The following is a 21,128-nucleotide window of genomic DNA, read 5'->3' as shown; positions in this document are numbered from 1 at the left end:
ACTGAACTACACCGGCTAGACAAAAAGAAGTGATTTTATTCCTCTTGCTTGGTATTTATACTAACATCTATGAAGGAGCAAAGATCATGTTCCTCTATCAACAGTAATCATAAGCTGTTAATATCCATCAGTGATTTTTACAGTAATTAACCATAAGGCCTTTGTGGTTAGCTCCAAATCCTGACCCTACCAGCTGTGTGGCCTTGGGAACACCATTTAACTTCTATTTCCTCATCTGTGAAACTCAGGTTGTCAGTGACGAAGTAAAATTACATATTTGAAAGGGCCTGATGCATAGCAGCTGCATAATAAATGCTAATTTCTTTTCTTTACCAAATAATTTCTAATACTTCCCCTGGCCTACCTTTTTGTTTTACTGTTTTTTTATCATCTCATGGGATACTCTCTTGTGTGGTAGGAGAAATACTACATGTGCTGAAAGCTATTGCAGAAAAATGCTCCTATGTACAGTGTAGGGCCATTAAGATTTACATCCATCTTGAATGAAGAGAGGTTTTGTGATCATGAGTTACTAATAGTCACAGTTCATCAGCCAATGAGGTGAAGTGAGAAATGGTTGAGACTCTGCAGGAAAGATGGTGCTGGTGGTCTCTGACTCTGCTGCCTGGGCCCTGAGTTGCCCCATTGCCCCCAGGGCTGGGTGATGGGGAGGAGGGCAGGGAGCAGTAATCACACAGATACAAGTACATCACCTAATACTTCTAGAGTGACCGTGTTCTCTTCCAGCCTTTGGCCTTCGTTAGTTGGGGTGCTAACTTCACAACGGTATTTCCCGGCATCAGTTCTTGTAACATTTTTGATCCTGATACTGAAATCCATCATCTGAGCTCGATCTTTAAAGTCACCTTTTAGAAAAAGAAGACAACGGTGTTGATAATAATACAAGTCATTGTCTATATACTACCTTCCTTTAGTCACTTCGTTCAGTACCCAAAGCAGTTATTTTTCAATCAATAAACTTAACTTAAAAATTATATATGGGTGCTGCTATTTCAAACTTATTTTCTTTAATCACCCACCTTAGAGCGATCAATGCATGGCCTGTCTTATTGTATCTGTACTCTAACCACTGAGTTATTGTGCAACAAATCCCAGACATCCTAGCATTTCTTTCTTCCATCAACACTTTCAATCAAAAGCCCATCCAATATTCAATAGGAAGAATAAGGAGTAGAAATGTAAGACAAATAAAAAATAAGAAGAGAAAGCACTGGGTAAAGGTAGTTGCATTTACCCTCCTCTAAGTCTTACTCCCTAAGCGTTGCAGTGATGGAGATGCTGAAATACAACGAAGTTATTACAACTGAGCAGTGACCTGGCATCCCACCGGCACCATCTTGTCTTCCTTTCTCTCGAGAGGAAGAACAATTGCATTTTACACACTGGAGGTCTGAGCTGAGCCATGAAGGGTCCAGGGCCCCAGTGGAGTTCGCCTACTTCTGTGCTGTGTTCTCTGTTTCGGGGGCTGTGTGCTTGGTCTCCGTCACTCACTGTTGGTTTCATCTCCACATACAAACACATATTTTCAGCAGCCAGCTATGTCCTGTTCTCATGTGTAAACTAAAGGGTAGCACCTGTGCTTGGTGTTTGTTCTCTTGCTCTCACCTCGAGTCCACAGCTTCTTACCTCTGAGATCCTGGCCATAGTAGACAAAGGAGACACTCTGCCCCAGTTTCTTCCACTCTAATCTGGAGGCCGGGGTCTTCCTTGGGAATTTGCAGGTTAAAATAACCTCTAGGAACAACAACAAAAGAACTTAGTTGCTAAATTGTCCCTCTGAAATTATATTTCACTTAATTAGGCAATGAATTTTTAACATCCTTAAGTTATTCCTTTGTATTTCTATTCATTCATTCATTCATTCCATCCATCCATCCATCCATCCATCCATCCATCCATCCATCCGTCTATCCATTCATTCATTTCATCCATCGATCCATCTATTTATTCATAAATTACCTTAACATCTACCACATGGCTTAACCCAAAGGTAAACTGAAAGCATTATAGCTCTTCCACATAATAATTGTGTGACACTTTGTTACTTCCCCTAGTTCTTGGGCATCAGTTACTATCTGTAAAATAAGATAACATCTCAAATTCTTGTGAGTCTTCAAATACAATAATATATGCACAGTAAGTACTTTAAAATGGCAGCAATGATTAATGATCTTATCCGTTCCAGCCTCAGACTTTGAGGATTTTATAGTCTGGAAAGAGGCAAATCAGATGATGCCATTTCGGTCCAATGTGCTGAGCGCCAGGGTGGAGGTAAGCTGAGAGTGCTTCATAACCAGTGCCCAGCAGAGGCACTAAGTCCAGCCCAGGCCATGCTGTGCACACGCACAAACGTCCCCTCAACTGGCTACATTCCCACCAAGATCCCTTCGTTGGTTACCCTCTCTACGAATGCTTAATACAAACCCAATATTGTCTTCTAACAAGTTGTTGAATCCTACCCCTTACCACAACCCAGATAAATTATGGTAAAACTGTCATATGTCTGATTTTGATGGTAAACAGATTTAATGCCATTAAAAAAAGACACCAACAGGATATTACATGATAAGGTAGATTAGAAAGCAATACTTATAATACTATCCTGGTTGTATTAAAAATATTCACATAGGTATGAACAAAAAGCCTGTATAAATATATATGAAAATATTAACTCAGTGATGCTTTCTGTGTGATAGATTATTTTTCTTTTTGTTTTATGTAGCTTGCTAAAGTTTTTTTCCAGTTCCACATGTATTGATAGAATTATAGAAATAGGATAAAAGGTAATGGAAAATAGAAAGTAGGTTAAAGAAAGGCAAGGGGAAAAATAAACCCAAAGTTGTTTTCAAAGATGCCTAAAGATGTAAAAGCAGGTTTTACCTTACAGAGAGCCATCATTTTACAGACATGTTTACAGTTAGACTGCAAAGACAAACGCAAGCTGAGGAACTGGTCTGAGGAAACACAGTTCCATTCTGTTGATTAAGGAGAATGGGTGGGGACTTTCCGGAGTGTTGAGTTTTAGATAGGTTTCCTTCCCGTATTTTGTTGAGTTTCCAACAATTAAACACACACCCACACTCATTTTTAGCCCATATTCCTAGTTCTTAGGAATACGTTTACTTTCAATTGTTTCACATATTTAACTAGACACATGCACACCCCTGTTCCTAATTTCTCTCCTCACTGCTCTATGGGGAACCTTTGCAGAAATTACATTCGAAAACACAACCAAGGATTTTCCTAAATGCAGTGGACTCCATTCCAGCCTCATTCGCACTGAGCACGTGAACTGTGGGGAAATGGTCTGCGCAACTTGTCTGAAATACACTGAGTACTTTGCGTGCGTCCGATACTGTTCTGGAGCCGTGCCAAGGGGCAACACAAAGGTCTCTGTCCTTTTACAATTAGCAAGAGGTCAGAAAATCATGAAGTGAATTATATAGTATATTAGCATAAGCATTATAGAAATAGAGTAGATCAGAGTACAGGAGGCATGGGAATTCTGGGGGACGGGTGCAATTTAAAAAAAGAATGTAGTCAGAGTTCACCTCGTTTTGAAGGTGACATTTGAACAAACACTTAAAAGATGGAATTCAATCCTGTCTGAATGGCTCCGTGGTTGAGCATGGACCTATGAACCAGGAGGTCACAGTTCGATTCCTCATCAGGGCACATGCTGCGGTTACGGTCTAGGTCCCCAGTAGGGGGCGTGCAGGGACAGCCGATTAATGTTCTCACATCAATGTTTCTCTCCCTTCCTCTCTGAAGTCAATAAGACAATAATAACAAAAAAGATGGAATTAGAATTCCTTAGAATTCTAACTAGAATGTCCTAGAACTCCAATTTAGAATTTGCCATGCGATTCTTTGGGTGTGCTCTAAGCAAGGGATGAGCCAGGGCCCAGATCCTGAGGTGCCAGTACCTTGACCCCCAGACCCGTGAGGAACAGTAAATCTGGGATCAACATCTGGGTATAAAGAACCAAGTGAACTTAAAAGATAATTACCAGGGACTCTCCTTCTTCTTCTCAGCCAAAAGTCAACACTCAAGGCCAGGATCATTCTGCATCTAGCCCTCAGGGTCATTACGTCATCATACAGTAGTTTAGCACAGGCTTTGAAGTTAGACCTTTGCCAAATACCAGCTGTGTGATATTGTGCAAATTACCTAACTTGCACAATAAGTAAAGCTGTTGTAAGGTTTAAATGAGATGATGTATTTATGTACTTGGATGCACATGGCACTTTTCATATAGTACATGCGACATAAATGGTCATTATTACTTTCATACATGAGGAGCTTCTCTTAGTTGTAGTGGTAAGACTGTCTCGACATGACAGAAACCCACACTTTATTACCATTACAAATTCACCTAAAAAATCACTTAGATTTTAACTAAAATATTACCTTTGAGACAGCAAAGAAAATAATATAGAGATAAATCATATTTTCTCAAAATAAGGCATATTGAGACAAAAAAATGCACCAAGCTTTTCCATTAAAATGCTTATTTCATTTAGATTGAGAAAATGTAATTCTTTGTTTTTTTTAAAGTTTAGTGCCTGTTTGTTTTTTGATTGCTTTTTTGAGAGAGGAAGGGAGAGGGAGAGACAGAGAAACATTGATGTGAGATCAAAACATCAATTGGCTTGATCAATGATTCGCTCTCATCATTAGTGTTTCTATCTCTCTCCCTCTCCCTTCCTCTCTGAAGGCAATAAAAATATATTGTTAAAAAAATCGATTGACTGCCTCCTGCACGCCCCCTACTGGGGATTGAGCCCACAGGATGGGCATGTGCCCTGACCAGGAATTGAACTGGCAACCTTTTGGTGCACGGGACAATGCCCAATCAACTGAGCCACACCAGCGAGGGCCAATTCTGTGTTCTGATAAAGCATTGGCACAAATATTTTGCTATGCTATGAATTTTAGTTTTTCTAGGGTTCTGTACTGCTGACTATCTTCTGGTTTTCTTCTCTGTGTGCAAGTTAAAATCATCAAAATCTTATATAATGCAAGAAGAGAATTGATACTACCAAAGTAATTGTGAAGAATTCAAATTACTTCTGTGGAGAAAAGCATTCTATTAAACCCCAATTTATAGTTCTCGGGGTTGGACACTCTACATGAGGCTGTTCATATAATTTAAAAGCCTGATAGAGCCACCTTTTTTTCAGTCTTATTCTGTTTTTGGCACCACTGTGGGAAGTGATAGAGAACAGCAGTACTGGAAAGAAGGAATTAATTCATGATTTACTGGTATTGACATCAGAGTGATAGGGACAAGAAGCTGAATGAATTGGATGGAACACCTCTTAACTAATAATAGACAAACATGTAAATTAACCATTCCTCTGCTATGCTCGCCAGCCAATCAGGAGAGTATGCAAATTAACCGCCATCTTTTTTTGGGTTAATTTGCATATGTAGGGGCGAAGTGGCGGAGCGAAGACTGAAGGCTCCCTCTGGCGGAGTGAAGGCCTGGGTTGTGGGTGCGGGAGGAAAAGTGGTGTTGGCAGCCAGGGGAAGGGAAGGCCTATTGCACGAATCTCTTCGTGCAACGGGCCTCTAATGTATACATTAATCATAAAATATTTTAGACTGCAAGTAAAATCAAGTTACTGTATGCAATATCCTAAAACTAAAAAGTAGAAGTAGGAATTTATTTTTGCTTTATGGAGAACCAAGTTGGAATGATTGGGGCACATATAAAACGGAACCAAAATGTAATTCTTAATTAAAAGGTGCAGAGGTGAAACCAAAAGATAGAAAAATACTTACTTGGGACTAAGACAAACATTTGAGTGCAATAAATTATAGAAGAATTTTCTGCAGTAAACATAAAATACACACTAAAAAGTAATGTAGCCCTGGCTGGTGTGGCTCAGTTGGTGGAGCGTCATCCCATGCACCAAGAGGTCACCAGTTCGATTCCCAGCCAGGGCACATGCTCAGATTGTGGGCTTGATGCCCAGCAGGGAGGATGCAGGAGGCAGCCAATTGATGTTTCTTTCTTACATCAATATTTCTCTCTCTCTCTCCCTCTCCCTTCCTTTCTACCTAAAATCAATAAAAACATATTTTTTAAAAAGTAATGTAAATGGTACAGAGTTTTAGTATGGAGTGATGTTTTGAAACTAGATGGAGGTAGTGGTTGCACAACATTGTGAATGTACAAATGCCACTAAATTGTTTACTTTAACACAGTGTATTTTATGTTATGTGAATTTTGCCTGAATAAGTTTTTTATTTATTATCATTATTATTATTTTGTTAATCCTCACTTGAGGGTATTTTTTCCATTGATATTTAGAGAGATTAGAAGGGAGGGAGAGAGAGAAAGATAGAAACACTGATGTGAGAGAGACATATAGATTGGTTGCCTCCTGCATGTCCCCAGACCAGGCCAGGGGAATCGAACCTGTGATCCCTTGGGGGTGAGGGTTGATGCTCTAACCACTGAGCACACAAATCAGAGCTCAGTAAGTTTTTTAAAAAGGAATGTAAGACTAAAGAATATAACTGGCATTCTAATTCAGATATCATGGCATAGGGCTGAGGGGGCAGGGATGGATGTATATTCATGGTATCCTGTTGCACTCAACAGTTAGAACCTCCAGGAAAGTAAAAGGTAGGAGAAACTAACTTCATTCCTTGTCCCTCATGAGCATCCTGACCCATCTTCCTCTCAATGTGCTCACTGTTTTGGCCTTGACAGTGTCTTTGGTACCTCTTCCAGGCCTACTCATCCTTCCTCTACGTACGTCCCATAGTTCCAAATTACTTCCAATCTTTCATTTCCTCTTCCCACCTCTGCCCTTTTAAAACTAAACCATGGATAAGAGTATTGTATTAGCTTACTCATGTAAAATATTAGAACTTTCTAAATACTTAAGTAATTTGTTATTAAGTGATGTTATTTTTGAATGATAGGCTGACTCTTATTATAGTATGTTTTTACTAAATAATCACAGATAACACAATGTGCCAAGTACTATTGTAAGAACTGGTTAAATACTAATTCATTTAATTCTCCACACCCCAGTCCTCATCTATAATTTTTGCTCTTTCCTTTAAACTATCTCTCTCTACCTCTGGGAACCTAAGACATGCCTAAAGAAGAGGTATCAGACATCAAGACTTGTTTCTTAAATGCTTACCATCTCTGCCTCAACAAGTATGACATTTAAGAAACAGTCATTCTTCTATTTTCCTAGGATTATTGTGTTCCAGGTAAAAGAGACTTCAGAAAAGTAGTAGATAGTCAATATTTGAGGTAAACTTATAAAAGCCTTAAAAATTGTTGGCTATATTGCCAAAACCGGTTTGGCTTAGTGGATAGAGCGTCAGCCTGCGGACTGAAAGGTCCCAGGTTCGATTCAGGTCAAGGGCATGTACCTGGGTTGCGGGCACATCCCCAGTGGGAAATGTGCAGGAGGCAGCTGATCGATGTTTCTCTCTCATCGATGTTTCTAACTCTCTATCTCTCTCCCTTCCTCTCTGTAAAAAATCAATAAAATATATTTAAAAAAAAATTGTTGGCTATATAAACCATTAACATTTTTTTAAATTGTGGTAAAATGGACATAATTTAAATTTAACATCTTGATTTTCTAAAATATATTTTTAATTTCAGAGAAGAAGGGAGAGGGAGAGATAGAAACATCAATGATGAGAGAAAATCATTAATCTGCTGCCTCCAGCACACCCCCCTCTGGGTATCAAGCCCACAACTCAGGCATGTGCCCTTGGCCGGAATCGAACCCAGGACCCTTTGGTCCACAGGCCAACGCTCTATCCATTGAGCCAAAACAGCTAGCACAACATCTTGATTTTTAATTGTACAGTTCAATCATGGTAAGTATATTCACATTGTTGAGCAACCAATCTCCAGAACTTTTTCATCTTGCAAAACTGAAACTAAAATATTTTGAAGAAGCTAAAATAAACAGCAAAATGGCACCTCAAAATAGACTATATTCATGCCATTTTAAATACATTAAATAGCATGAGGTTTGCGGTGTTAATCTCCATTTACCACATCTACCTGACTGGAAACTTTCAAGATCTCCATCTCCCCAGTTTCACAAATTAGATTTGCTTTGTTCCAGATAATTTACGCAATAAGAGACCTTCCTTGTACATCAGGTCTTCCATCGCATATCCAAAATTTCCATTGAGGAGGTGGAAAAAGAGTTCGCAAGGCAGAAATGGCATTTTAGGCAGAAGAATTAGTGTGAGGTGAGGCAGAAGGTCTGGACAAACAGAAAGACAACTTCACATGTGCCATACTCTTGGGTCATTTAAACAAAACAGTCTGTGAAAAGCAGTAAGGTACTCTACCTTGATACTCTATTGCTGTGATTACTTGATGGTCTTTTGGGTCAGACAATCCAAAGGTCTTAGGACCTGGAAGATTAAAACAGATAGGATAATTAAAATAGTGCAAGAGATCTTTTTAAAATGTTTGAATGGGATGCATGGGATGCCATATTAAAGAAAACAGGCCTCAAGTTTGGTGACAGTTTCATGTAATTCGCAGCACATAAGTTTTAAAGTATCAAAATAAGAAAAACCAAGCCAAACCATTATATGTCTCTTCCGTGTTCTGTATTGTGGTTTTACCTTTTAAGCATTTCCCAAAGCAGAACCCATAAATCTATTAGGGTCCCCTAAAAGACGACACCCTTTCACAAGCCTGACTGTTAAACAAGAGTGTATGTCCTTAATTCAGCTAATATATAATCTTGTGTCAGAGGATATTGTCCCCCAAGTAAAAACTACTAATTTTTAGCACCTCTTTCAAGGATATAAACTACTTTAGGACCTTATCCCTGACTGTTCCTTCATCGTATGAAAATGGGTCATTATGGTAGTTATGGTGGCTAATGTGATCTGAGAGTTATACAGTGATGATGATGATGGTGATATCATCATGCCCATAACCTTATATAAAATTTCACTTTCAAAGTGTTCATACATACTTTACTTTTATTCTATAAAATTCAATATTCAGAGTGACCTGCTGTACTAGACATTACTTTTTGTAAATTTTATTTTATTGTTTAAAATATTACAAATAGTAGTACACATGTCTTCTTTTTTCCCCCCCTGGACCTTCCCCTGGCCTCCTCTCCCCCAGCACATGCCCTCAACACCCCCACTCTCCCAGTGTCTTGCGTCCATTGGTTATGCTTATGCATACAAGTTCTTCGGTTGATCTCTTACTTTCTTTTAAAGTTTTTAAAATTTATTTTTCAATTACAGTCGACATACAATATTCTATTAGCATCAGGTATACAACATAGTTATTGACTTTCATATACCTTATGAATAGACATACTAAGACTGGAACAACCAAGTAGCGGAACCAGGAATTAAAACTTTCTAATTCAATCTTTGCTATGTATCACTTTGTGTTATGGATGTCATTCTACCGTCACTTTCATGACCATATTTAAAAATAATTTAAATCACTTCCTATAAGTATATATATCTGAAATATAAATGCTACTGCGAAAGATTTTTACCTGTTGTACTCTCTGATATAGCCCGAACACCTAGAATAGTACCTAGCATAAATTAAGGCACAATAAATATTTGTTGAATGCATAAATAATACCCTTCCGCACTGTATACTATTGAGAGGAATCCAGTAAATGGGGTCAGTTCAAACCAACACTAATGAAGGGTTCCTGAAAGCAAGGAATTCACTGGGGAAGGTGTCATAAGTATGCAATACTGGACTGGCATTAATTACTTCAAAGTCAGAATACAAAGCATGCTTGCTGGTTAGCTTAAGAAAACAATTTAGGTAAAATGATCCAACTGCTGCTATTCATTATTCACCCTCAACTCATATATGAAATAACCTAAGACCAAATTAAACTGATCATAAAAACCTAAAGGTTATTTCTTGAATATGTTTCTACAATGTACTAGGAGTGCTGTTTTGCTGTTCATGTTATCATCTGCCTCTGTCTTTGTAAGATCTACAAGCCTGTTTTCACCAAGGCAGAAATGACCCCACTGTTGCCTTATCCAATGGACAGTTTTCAGTGTTTATCTTACTTAATCTCTCTCTGACATCCGACTCTGTTGACTTCCCTGGATTGTGTGACATGACTAATCTTCATTCTGTAACCCTTGTGGGTTCTTCCCATCCATCCATCATCCATCCATCCAGAAATGGCTTTTCTGATTCAACTAACTCCTTTCTATATAATTTCTTATACTCTCATTCATTCAACAACCATTTATTTGCTAAAAAGTCCTAAATCTGTATATCCAACTCTAATTTATCTCCTGAGATTATACAGTGATGATGATGAGATTAAATCCATAAACTGCTCTTTCTATAGGTTATCTATATCTCCATTTCCTATAAGAACCACAAACTCATAGGCAAAAATAAACTCATATGTTTACCCCTAAACGTTGTTTTCTTTCTATAAATCCTATCACAGTGAAAGACACCACAATCCACATGGTCACTCATGCCAGAAATTTAGGTATTGCCCATGATGCAACATCATTCCATCTATTTACTCATCAGTTTCCATCTATAGACTGAGAATTGTGTGCCGTACAAGACAATGTTTTGGAATATTTGTCCTCCCTGACCTTATGCAGCCAAGAGTTCTTTGCCTCAGGCAGGGATGTACGAAGCCAAAACCAGAGAGGAAAAAGCAGTGTATTTCCAGCCTTTCCACATCTGGAAACCTTGACTATGAGGGAAATGGAAATGAATCATAGCTGATGCAAACGTTTAAGAAAAATCATACCTTCTCCCCAGCCTTATGGTAGAGAGGAGGAAGTGAGTTGGAGAACAGGATCTTAATGGGCTCTTAAGAAAGAGCAATAGACCTGGCTGGTGTTGCGCAGTTGGTTGAAAAGTCCCATACATTGAACGGTCTCAGGGTCAATTCCTGGTCAGGGCACATACCTAGGTTTCGGGTTCAATCCCTGGGCAACCCATCTTGAAAGAAAGAAAAGAAAGAAAGAAAGAAAGAAAGAAAGAAAGAAAGAAAGAAAGAAAGAAAGAAAGAAAGAAAGAAAGAAAGAAAGAAAGGAGGGAGAGAGGGAGGGAGAGAGGGAGGAGGGAGAGAGGGAGGGAAGGAGGAAGGAAGGAAGGAAGGAAGGAAGGAAGGAAGGAAGGAAGGAAGGAAGGAAGGAAGGAAGGAAGGAAGGAGAAAGAGAGGGAGGGAGGGAGGGAAGGAGGAAGGAAGGAAGGAAGGAAGGAAGGAAGGAAGGAAGGAAGGAAGGAAAGAGAAAGAGAGGGAGGGAGGGAGGGAAGGAGGAAGGAAGGGGAAAGAACAATAGATGACATTTATTAAGCACTTAGATGTCAGGTGACATTCCTAGCACCTTACAAATGTTAACTTATTTGACTCTTACAACAATTCTCTATGGTAGTGTACCATTTAAAAAAATTTTTTTTATTGATTTCAGAGAGGAAAGAAGAGGTAGAGAGAGACAGAAACATCAGTGATGACAGAATCATTGATCAACTGCCTCCTGCACACTCCACACTTGGGATCAAGCCCGCAACCCTGGCATGTGTCCTAACAGGGAATAGAACCATGACCTCCTGGTTCATAGGCAGGGGTCTAAGCAATCTTTTTAAATAACCTTCTTCTCCTTCCCATATACTTCTGTCCCAAACCAGAATATGTAACATGTTCCTCTAACCCCCCCCCCCCCCCCCCCGCCTTCCCCCTGCCCCCGTGCCTTTCTTTTCCCGCTTCTCCTCTCCTTCCCCAGTTTTGTTGTGTAGACCATAGTCTACAGGCGGGTCCGGATCTTCAGAGAACAGAGGAAGGGAAGTACTAAGCTGGCCAGGCCAGATCCCTCCTAAGTGAGCTGGGGAAGCCAAGGCCTCGTGTATTCTTGTTGCTTTCTACCTACATCTAAATAATAGCATTTTCTTTTTTTTGCCAGTGATTCTGATTCCAAACCATTATTCTGTGAAACTTTCAAAGCACACTTTGAAAAAGTCTCTTTTCTCCTTTAGCAACATGTAAATTAGTGCCCTCAGAGAAATTCCAATGAGGACTGGTGTTTGTCATTTTTAAAGGATTTCAGTACTATTTAGACAAAACAATGAAGACTCATATTCCCTTGAAACAAGCTGAAGGAAAAGTCTGGGCAAAATAGGAAAAGATCTTCTGTGTTCCCTTCGCATCATCATATCTTTGAACTTTTCAAACACTGCAGGGCCCACTGAGCGTGTTTATTTTCTTGAGGAGGCTTGGGCCAGCTTTTATTCGAGGTGAACATTCATTCAGTCTGAGGTTAGAAGGTTAGGACTGGGTTAAATCATTTCCCACCTTTTCAATGTTTCCACTTGCTTAACATTCCTTTGAGAAAAGTTTCTTAAATTTTCAAAAATCACTTTAAAAGTTCTGTGGAAAATAACAGCTGTTAACTTCAGATTGGAGGTCCCTCATAATTTTTATATGTATATATTTGAGCAGAAAAAAATAATGTGTCCCAGACACTAAAAAAGTGAGGATTGGTTGAATTGGCAAAGCTATAAAGGTAAAAACAAAACAAAAATTAAAATGAGGATTAGTTTTCATGAATTAGTAAATAGATAGTTGAATATTTATTTATGTGATTTTTAAGCATCTCCTCCTAGCTACCTTCCTTCCTCTAATTCTATTCACTTCAAGGTTTGCTTTTAATTAAGTAAAAAGAATTAAAACGTGTGGTTACTTTTGTTAAACTTACTAAAGACGAAGTTCTAAATCTTTACAAAAAATTTATGTATTATAAGATTTCTATCTTGTTTCAGCCTTCCTACTCTTGGCATTCAGCTTTAATTTTTTAAAACTTGCACTCAATAACTCTTCTTATGAAAACAAAATGTTGGATTTTGTATAAACATCTCACTAACAGATGTTAGGGATAGTCTCTGTTGGCTGCTTTCTTGAACTGATTTTTATTTTCCCTTCAATTTTCCAGAACAAGTTAAATAGGAAAACAAATAAAATTGTCTGCTGATTGAGGTCGGCGATTGTTTTAAAGTTAGGTTAGCTACAAAACATCTTTAATAGTTATGCGTGTGTGCCAAAATCTCTGGCAGAAATTCATAAGATGAGGCTAAGAGATGATTACTTCCATAACTGCTAACAACTCCCAGCCAAGTCAAAAGAAACCTTTGTGCTTCTTCCCCTCCCCAACTGTAAGAATAAAAGTTCTTACATTGTTTATCACTTACCTAAAATAATCTGGTTTGACTAAAAATAAACACTCATTTGACAGTATCACAAATTTAAAATTTATTATAAAAGTGTTGTTTAAATGAATGCTTTTAACTAAAAACATACTTAGCAAAAATTGATATGTTACAGAGATTACCATGCACACAAGCAAGCTATAAAAACTGGATATAAATTATTTCATAAATTATCCAAAGTAAAAATTAATAGCCTTGTGGGGTTTTTTTGTGTGGTTTTTTTTGTTGTTGTTGTTGTTGTTTTGCCTTATGGTTTTGATAATGATACGGAATCTTTGGACTGGAACCCGGATTCTTTGTCCGTGGAGTCGAAGAATGAATCCACGGACAGAAAGTGGTATAGCAAAGGTGGAGATTTATTGAAGAACAAGTACAGACTCCCACGTGGGGAGAGGAAAAGAGCCCCACAGAACAGACCCCCATGTGGGGAGGGGGAAAGGGTCCCACCGACTTCCTGTTTCCATGGTTTATAAAGGCTGAAGCTTCTGTGTCCTGATATCTCCTCTGATTGGTCAATATTCCCTTTCGAATTGGTTACTATAGTGACTTTTGAGGCCCTCCTCCCTCATTGTCCTCCTATTCCTTTTGGGCTTTTTTCCTTCTTTATTTTGTAAATATAAACCTTTTTTTTTTTTTTTTTGGCTACTTCCAGTTCCCTTGTCTTATGGAAATGTCTCTGTTGCTGCTCCCTTGTCTTATGGAGATATAACTGCACCTGGCTTCCTTGTGTTATGGAAAAGTACCTTCTCCCTGGTTTTTCCATGGACCCCAATTCTAAAAAATCCCTAAGCCTGCTTATATTCCCCTAAAATTCCTGTCTCAATAATCACTGATATACAATTACATTAGCAACTATAAGAAAGACGCACAGGGTTAGCAGTAACAAAATAATACCACCCAGTATTTATTACGGATAATATTTATATGTTAAAATTTATAAATTGAGGTAGGAATTAGGAGTTAGATAAGATACTCATCTATCTCTTCATTTAAGTATAGTAGGTCTAAAGCAGGGGTCCTCAAACTTTTTAAACAGGGGGCCAGTTCACTGTCCCTCAGACCGTTGGAGGGCCGGACTATAGTTTAAAAAAAAACTATGAACAAATTCCTATGCACACTGCACATATCTTATTTTGAAGTAAAAAAACAAAACGGGAACAAATACAATATTTGTATTTGCATGTGGCCCGAGGGCTGTAGTTTGAGGACCCCTGGTCTAAAGGGTGGGGTGGGGATGGAGGAGAGGGAGACAGACATACAGACATATTCTCTTCTAGCCTCTCAAACTGGACATTCTGGCCCTCTTTTTTTTTTTTTAATGGCCCTCCTTTATTTATTTATTTATTTATTTATTTATTTATTTATTTATTTAATTGTTTAAAGTATTACATATGTCTCCTTTTCCCCCCATTGGCCTGTCCCTAGCCACTCCCACCCCCCAGCACATGCCCTCACCCTCCTAGTGTCTGTGTCCATTGGTTATGCTTATATGCATGCATATAAGTCCTTTGGTTGATCTTTTATTTTTTTTTTTATATTTCTTTATTGATTTCAGAGAGGAAGGGAGGAGAGATAGAAACATCAATGATGAGAGAGAATCATTGATCGGCTACCTCCTGCACCCCCCACCCCCCTGGGGATAGAGCCCACAACCCAGGCATGTGCCCTTGGCAAGAATTGAACCCGGGACCCTTCAGTCCACAGGCCAATGCTCTATCCACTGAGCCAAGCTGGCTAGGGCATGGTTAATCTTTTAAACCCCCCACCTTCTCCTTCCTTCCCTCTGAGGTTTGATGGTCTGTTCAATGCTTCTGTGTCTCTGGATCTATTTTTGTTCATCAGTTTATGTTGTTGTTATATTCCACAAATGAGTGAGATCATGTGATATGTATCTTTCTCCGACTGGCTTATTTTGCTTAGCATAATGCTCTCCATGTCCATCCATGGCCCTTCATCTTAATGAGACATTGATACCCTATTTTTAGAGAAAGGGAAGCCACATCAAAGTGTAAGGAAAACTAAAAGATGTGCTTAACTTTTAGAGCTGATGTCCTGGTGAGTTAATGATGTTCTGGTGAGTTAATGATGGCCTAAAGAATTTAAGGGTGATTTGACTATGAATAAATTTTCCCCTTAAGAACCTAACATCTAAGTAAAATGTGACTCCACTGTGTTAATATCCTCATTTGACAGATGTGAGGACTAAGAGAGACATTAAGTAGCTCTTGCTCAAGGTCACAATGCTATAAAGCAGGGAAGCCAAGATATACATCTATATCTAGCTCTACTGGCTCCACAGGGTACCCCCTCCCCCTGCCCAGCCATTCTCAAACTAGTGGCTTTGTGAGAAAGTACTGGTACTAAACACAATACTGCCAGATACTCTGCAGATGGCTTCATGTCCATTTTCAAGCCTTAGGGCTGCAACGATATCATTCAGAGTGTATATAACCGATTGCCATTTTTAGCAGAGAAAATGTTTGTGGGAGGATGTGTACGGTGAATGAAGTAATTTGAATTAAACTTGTATGTTTATTACATGCTGCACAGAAGTTTTACGTCCCCTCCTCTTTTCTGTTTTAAAAACCATTTGAGGACAAGAAAGACGATTCGTGTTTTAGAACGGAATATAAAGTCGTTTTCATATAAGTTGCATGCATTCGTAAATTTAGAGAAATTTTCATGGCATTCTGCTATCCAAACAACTGGATAATTAAAATTTTGGAGTAATATTAGATAGAGATGAAGTAAATTAACTTCTTACAGTAAAACAAGTTCTCAAAAAGGTCAAAGAAAAGTCCTTCAGCACATCTTCACTTGTTTAATGGTGGCCAATAGCATCGGAAGGCCATCAATGGTTGAACCTCACCAGGTAGTTAGTCCCCAGTAGGAAATAAAAGAAGCTATTTAAATTTTCTGAGGACTTTCATTGATATTCTCCAAGTGACAATCTCAGCCAAATGCAATTATTTTACCAATGCTATGAGCCACATGTTTTATTTTACTTTTTAAATATTTTAAAATTGATTTTTAGAGAGAGAGGAAGGGAGAGGGAGAGAGAGAGAAACACCCATGAGAGAGAAACATCTATTGGCTGCCTCCTACATGCCCCCTACCAGCGATCCAGCCAGAAACCTGGCATGTGCCCTGACTGGTGCATGGGATAAAGCCCAACCAAGTGAGCCACACCAGCCAGGACTTAACTCTAGATTTTAAATAGATGATAACAGTCAACTCAAATCCAGTAGACTCTCAAGACGAAATGAAGAAATGTCATTGTACCAATCTGATGCCAATAAGAATCACATACTCAGTGGAAGCCATGCCGATCATTCTGTGTGCTAACTGATCTCCCCTAAGATTAAGACACCAAGAAACAATAGCATGAGAACTTCATTAGTGTAAAATAAGAAACTGTTATTAAATATGTCAGATGTAAAATAGAAACATGATGCAATGGCGAAGAGCACTAAAATGGGAGAGGGTCTCTCTTCACTGTCTCATGTGGTCTGAGCTGTGTCTCAGGCGCATCCTTACAGTGGAGATGGGGCATCTGGCTTTGAGTGCTTGATGACATTTTAGTTTAACATCATTCACTGCCCTTGGTTCTGAAACTTTAGTTACTAACTCACTATAGTTTTTCAAGACTTAAAGTCCAGAACCACCAGTATTTGATAGTTATAATTCTCAGCAGAAATGAACATATTAATATACTTGTCACATAAATACTGTTTCAGAGCAGGCACTATAAATCATGTCTCCAGAGTTTTTTGTGTTTGTTTGTTTGTTTTAACCCTCAACTAAGGATATTTTTCCATTGATTTTTAGAGAGAGTGGAAGAGCCAGGGAAAGACAGAGAGAAACAGATGTGAGAGCAATACATCGATTGGTTGGTTGCCCCCGGCACGCCCCCCAACCAGGGCCCGGGCTGGGGAAGAGCCTGCAACGGAGGTAGAGGTACGTGCCCTTGACTGGAATTGAACCTGGGACCCTTTGGTACACAGGCCAACGCTCTATCCATGGAACAAAACCAGCTAGGGCTCTCCAGAGTTTTCATCAGCTCTGGGCAAAGTGTTAAAACTGAGTTTCTGAATTCTGGGTTCTGAACTCTGGTTCTGAATCACCAGTATGTGGGAATCTGGGAATCCCTGCACCGACTGTCCTCTGACAGCTGATACAGACTGCTCAGTGGCTGTCTAGCTCAAGGGAGAGTGAAATGGTTATTCCGCAGTCAGTTGATATTTATAAATCCACTAAAGCAACACATGTGAGAAAACAGCACTCTATCATCCACTCAGCTCTCTGCACCTCCCACAGGACAAAGACATTTGTTTTAAACTGTCTTTATACCTTTATGCCCAGCCTTACTAAGTGAATTTTGGGAATTGCAACAATTTAATGCATCAAAAGTTGTTACTTTTTGAAGGCATGAACATGCAGTTATGAATACAAATTGTGTATTATAGAGATTAGCATAAAAAGTATCAAGAAGATTCTCTAATATCACCAATTTGTTAAATGTATAACCTGCAAATGAAGTTATCTTTGCATTTCTTTTTTTAAAAAAAATGTTTTTAAATTGATTGTAGAGAAAGAGGATGGGAGAAGGGGAGGGAGGGAGGGAGGGAGGGAGGGAGGGAGGGAGGGAGGGAGGGAGGGAGAGAGATCAATGTGTTCCACTTATTTGTGCATTCATTTGTTGATTCTTTTTTTTTTTTTTATTTTTTTATTTTTTTTTTTTTTAAATTAAATATTTTTTGTTCAGATTATTACATTTGTTCCTCTTTTTTTTTCCCCCCATAACTCCCCTCCTCCCAGTTCCCGCCCCACCCTCCGCCCTCACTCCCCACCCACTGTCCTCATCCATAGGTGCACAATTTTTGTCCAGTCTCTTCCCGCATCTCCCACACCCCTTTCCCCCCCAGGAATAGTCAGTCCATTCCCTTTCTATGTCCCTGATTCTATTATAATCACCAGTTCATTCTGTTCATCAGATTATTTATTCACTTGATTCTTAGATTCACTTGTTGATAGATGCATATTTGTTGTTCATAATTTGTATCTTTATATTTTACTTCCTCTTCCTCTTCTTAAAGGATACCTTTCAGCATTTCATATAATCCTGGTTTGGTGGTGATGAACTCCTTTAGCTTTTCCTTATCTGTGAAGCTCTTTATCTGACCTTCAATTCTGAATGATAGCTTTGCTGGATAAAGTAATCTTGGTTGTAGGTTCTTGGTATTCATCACTTTGAATATTTCTTGCCACTCCCTTCTGGCCTGCAAAGTTTCTGTTGAGAAATCAGCTGACAGTCGTATGGGTATTCCCTTGTAGGTAACTGAGTTTCTTTCTCTTGCTGTTTTTAAGATTCTCTCTTTATCTTTTGCTCTTGGCATTTTAATTATGATGTATCTTGGTGTGGTCCTCTTTGGATTCCTTTTGTTTGGGGTTCTCCGCGCTTCTTGGACCTGTAAGTCCATTTCTTTCACCAGGTGGGGGAAGTTTTCTGTCATTATTTCTTCAAATAGGTTTTCAATATCTTGCTCTCTCTCATCTTCTGGCACCCCTATAATTCTGATGTTGGTACACTTGAAGCTGTCCCAGAGGCTCCTTATACTATGCTCGCATTTTTGGATTCTTTTTTCATTTTGCTTTTCCGGTTGGGTGTTTTTTGCTTCCTCGCATTTCAAATCATTGACTTGATTCTTGCGCTCCTCTGGTCTGCTGTCGGGAGTCTGTATAATATTCGTTATTTCAGTCCGTGTATGCTTAATTTCTAGTTGGTTCCCCAATATAAGATCGAGGGTCTTATTAGTTTTCTTGTAGATCTCATTAAGTTTATCGGCGGCTTCTAAACAGTTCTTGAGAGACCTTAAAAGTGTGGTTCTGAACTCTATATCTTCCATTGACAATTTTGTCCTGTTTCTTTGTCTCCGCATTTTGTTATGCTTTCTTGGTGCACCCCCTAGTGGTCTTTGTTCGAAGTCTTATAGTTAAATCTTGATTGTTGTAGCTAATTCCAGGGAGGGTTTGACCTCCAGGCCAAGTGGCTATGAGAATCAGCTGTGTCAGCAGTGAGAGAACTTCTGTCCTCTAGGGAGGTGCTAATCTAGCCTTTGCCTGAGGCTATCCGGCAAAAGCCTCTGTGCAGGGCTTGGGCTGGGCGGGTCGCACAGGATCAACAGGGTGGGCCGGAGAGAGCAGTTATGGCGGCTCTCAGTCCTGTCCCCAGGGGCTCTGCCTCTCTGAGTCCCAGCACCCGCTGCAAAGCTCAGAGAGAAAGCTGCACTCGCTCTGACCCAAGCCAGACAGTCCAGCTTCTCCTGTTTGAGTCTGGGTCCCTAAAGACTCGCCCGGATCTGGAGCTCAGAGTCTGCGACTCCCTCCCGATTGAAAACGCCAACCGCGCCCTCCGCCGCCAGCTCACTCGCGCACTCCGCACCTCAGAATTTGACTTCAGCACTGCGCCTCCTCTGAGTGTCCGTATGCGTTTCTCTTTCCTCCTAGTTGTAGGACTTCCACTCAGCCAGCGTTCCTGTGGTTCTGGGTGATGTCCCTTCCGTTTTTTGGTTTCACTTTTGAAGTAGTTGTTCAAAGCAGCGAACTCCGGCGTTAACCTATGCCGCCATCTTGGTTCTCCCTCCATTTGTTGATTCTTGTATGTGCCCTAATGAGGGATCAAACCCCCAACCTTGGCATATCAGGACAATGCTCTAACCAATTGAACTACAAGGTCAGGGTGATCTTTGCATTTCTTTAATGAAGATAGAGCACTGCTAATGTTTTCAATTTTTTTCTGAATTAAAAGTGTTATAGATATAATGAATAGACACATAAAGTCAGGCAGGCTGACCAGGAATTTAATGAGGCTTAAGCTTTGGGGTTCTCACTTGCACAGGCACTTCCCAAGGCCCTGTGGTAAGGTGGGGAGGGCCTAGCAATGTAAACACATTTTGTAAAATCTGAAAGAATGAAATGGAAAAAAAAAATTCTTAGTGAGAGCTCCAATAATCCATCTCTGCACACCGTTATGGACTTCTCCTTATTAATGAGTTCATTTAGCTTTCTAGATTTGACCATCCACAATAAAGGAAGCAGTCTGCAGAGTCCGTTATCTGATAGTTCAACCTTTAAAATACTAAAGATTTTATAGACCAACAACGCAGCGCTCACCTACACTACCTCTCTCTCAAACTTCAATTCTTAAAATAGGAGAGTTGGATCAATTTTATTTTTCTACTCTCCTGTTTGATGAAGATTCATAGAAACTTTAGCTCTTACATTGCATACATGTGATATACTAATTAACTTTTATTAGCAGCAGTGCCTCCATTAGAGATGTGGAAACGAAGGGGAATCCTCCAGCTTATTGTTGCTTCATGTTTCCTTTAATTAGTCTTCAGGAAGCCAAAGGAACAAGAAGCATTTATTTTGAAGTACAGACCATAGAAACAATGGCTTGGCACTGCTCACCAGTTGCATTTTACAACTGTCAGGGAAGACTGATCAGAATTAGTTACCCTGATTTCTTTTTTTTTTTTTAAATATATTTTATTGATTTTTTACAGAGAGGAAGGGAGAGAGATAGAGAGCTAGAAACATCGATGAGAGAGAAACATCGATCAGCTGCCTCCTGCACATCCCCCACTGGGGAAGTGCCTGCAACCCAGGTACATGCCCTTGCCTGGAATCGAACCTGGGACCTTTCAGTCTGCAGGCCGACGCTCTATCCGCTGAGCCAAACCGGCTTTGGCTACCCTGATTTCTTGAGTGGTCTAAATCCAAGGACTATAATTGCCCCCTTTTTAAAATTCTTTATTGTTGAAAGTTTTACATAATGTCTCCTTTTCCCCCCACTGG

At 39.5% G+C, this 21,128-nt stretch overlaps 1 protein-coding gene across 1 annotated transcript in view; it reads right to left on the bottom strand.

Annotated features, from left to right (window-relative positions):
• The window catches only part of JAM2 (junctional adhesion molecule 2), a 57,601-nt gene that overhangs the window by 11,649 nt on the left and 24,824 nt on the right, over nucleotides 1-21,128 (bottom strand). The window contains exons 2-4 of the mRNA XM_036351803.1: nucleotides 8,372-8,437; nucleotides 1,648-1,755; nucleotides 714-866 (exon numbers count right to left, since the gene is read on the bottom strand). Coding sequence (XP_036207696.1) covers nucleotides 714-866; nucleotides 1,648-1,755; nucleotides 8,372-8,437 — 327 coding nt within the window. The remainder of the gene's footprint in view (nucleotides 1-713; nucleotides 867-1,647; nucleotides 1,756-8,371; nucleotides 8,438-21,128) is intronic.

This window comes from Myotis myotis, unplaced genomic scaffold (assembly GCF_014108235.1).
Source record: "Myotis myotis isolate mMyoMyo1 unplaced genomic scaffold, mMyoMyo1.p scaffold_m19_p_2, whole genome shotgun sequence".
Taxonomy (NCBI): domain Eukaryota; kingdom Metazoa; phylum Chordata; class Mammalia; order Chiroptera; family Vespertilionidae; genus Myotis; species Myotis myotis.
Note: the sequence above shows the minus strand (reverse complement) of the source record. Positions and strands in the feature narration are given on the sequence as shown.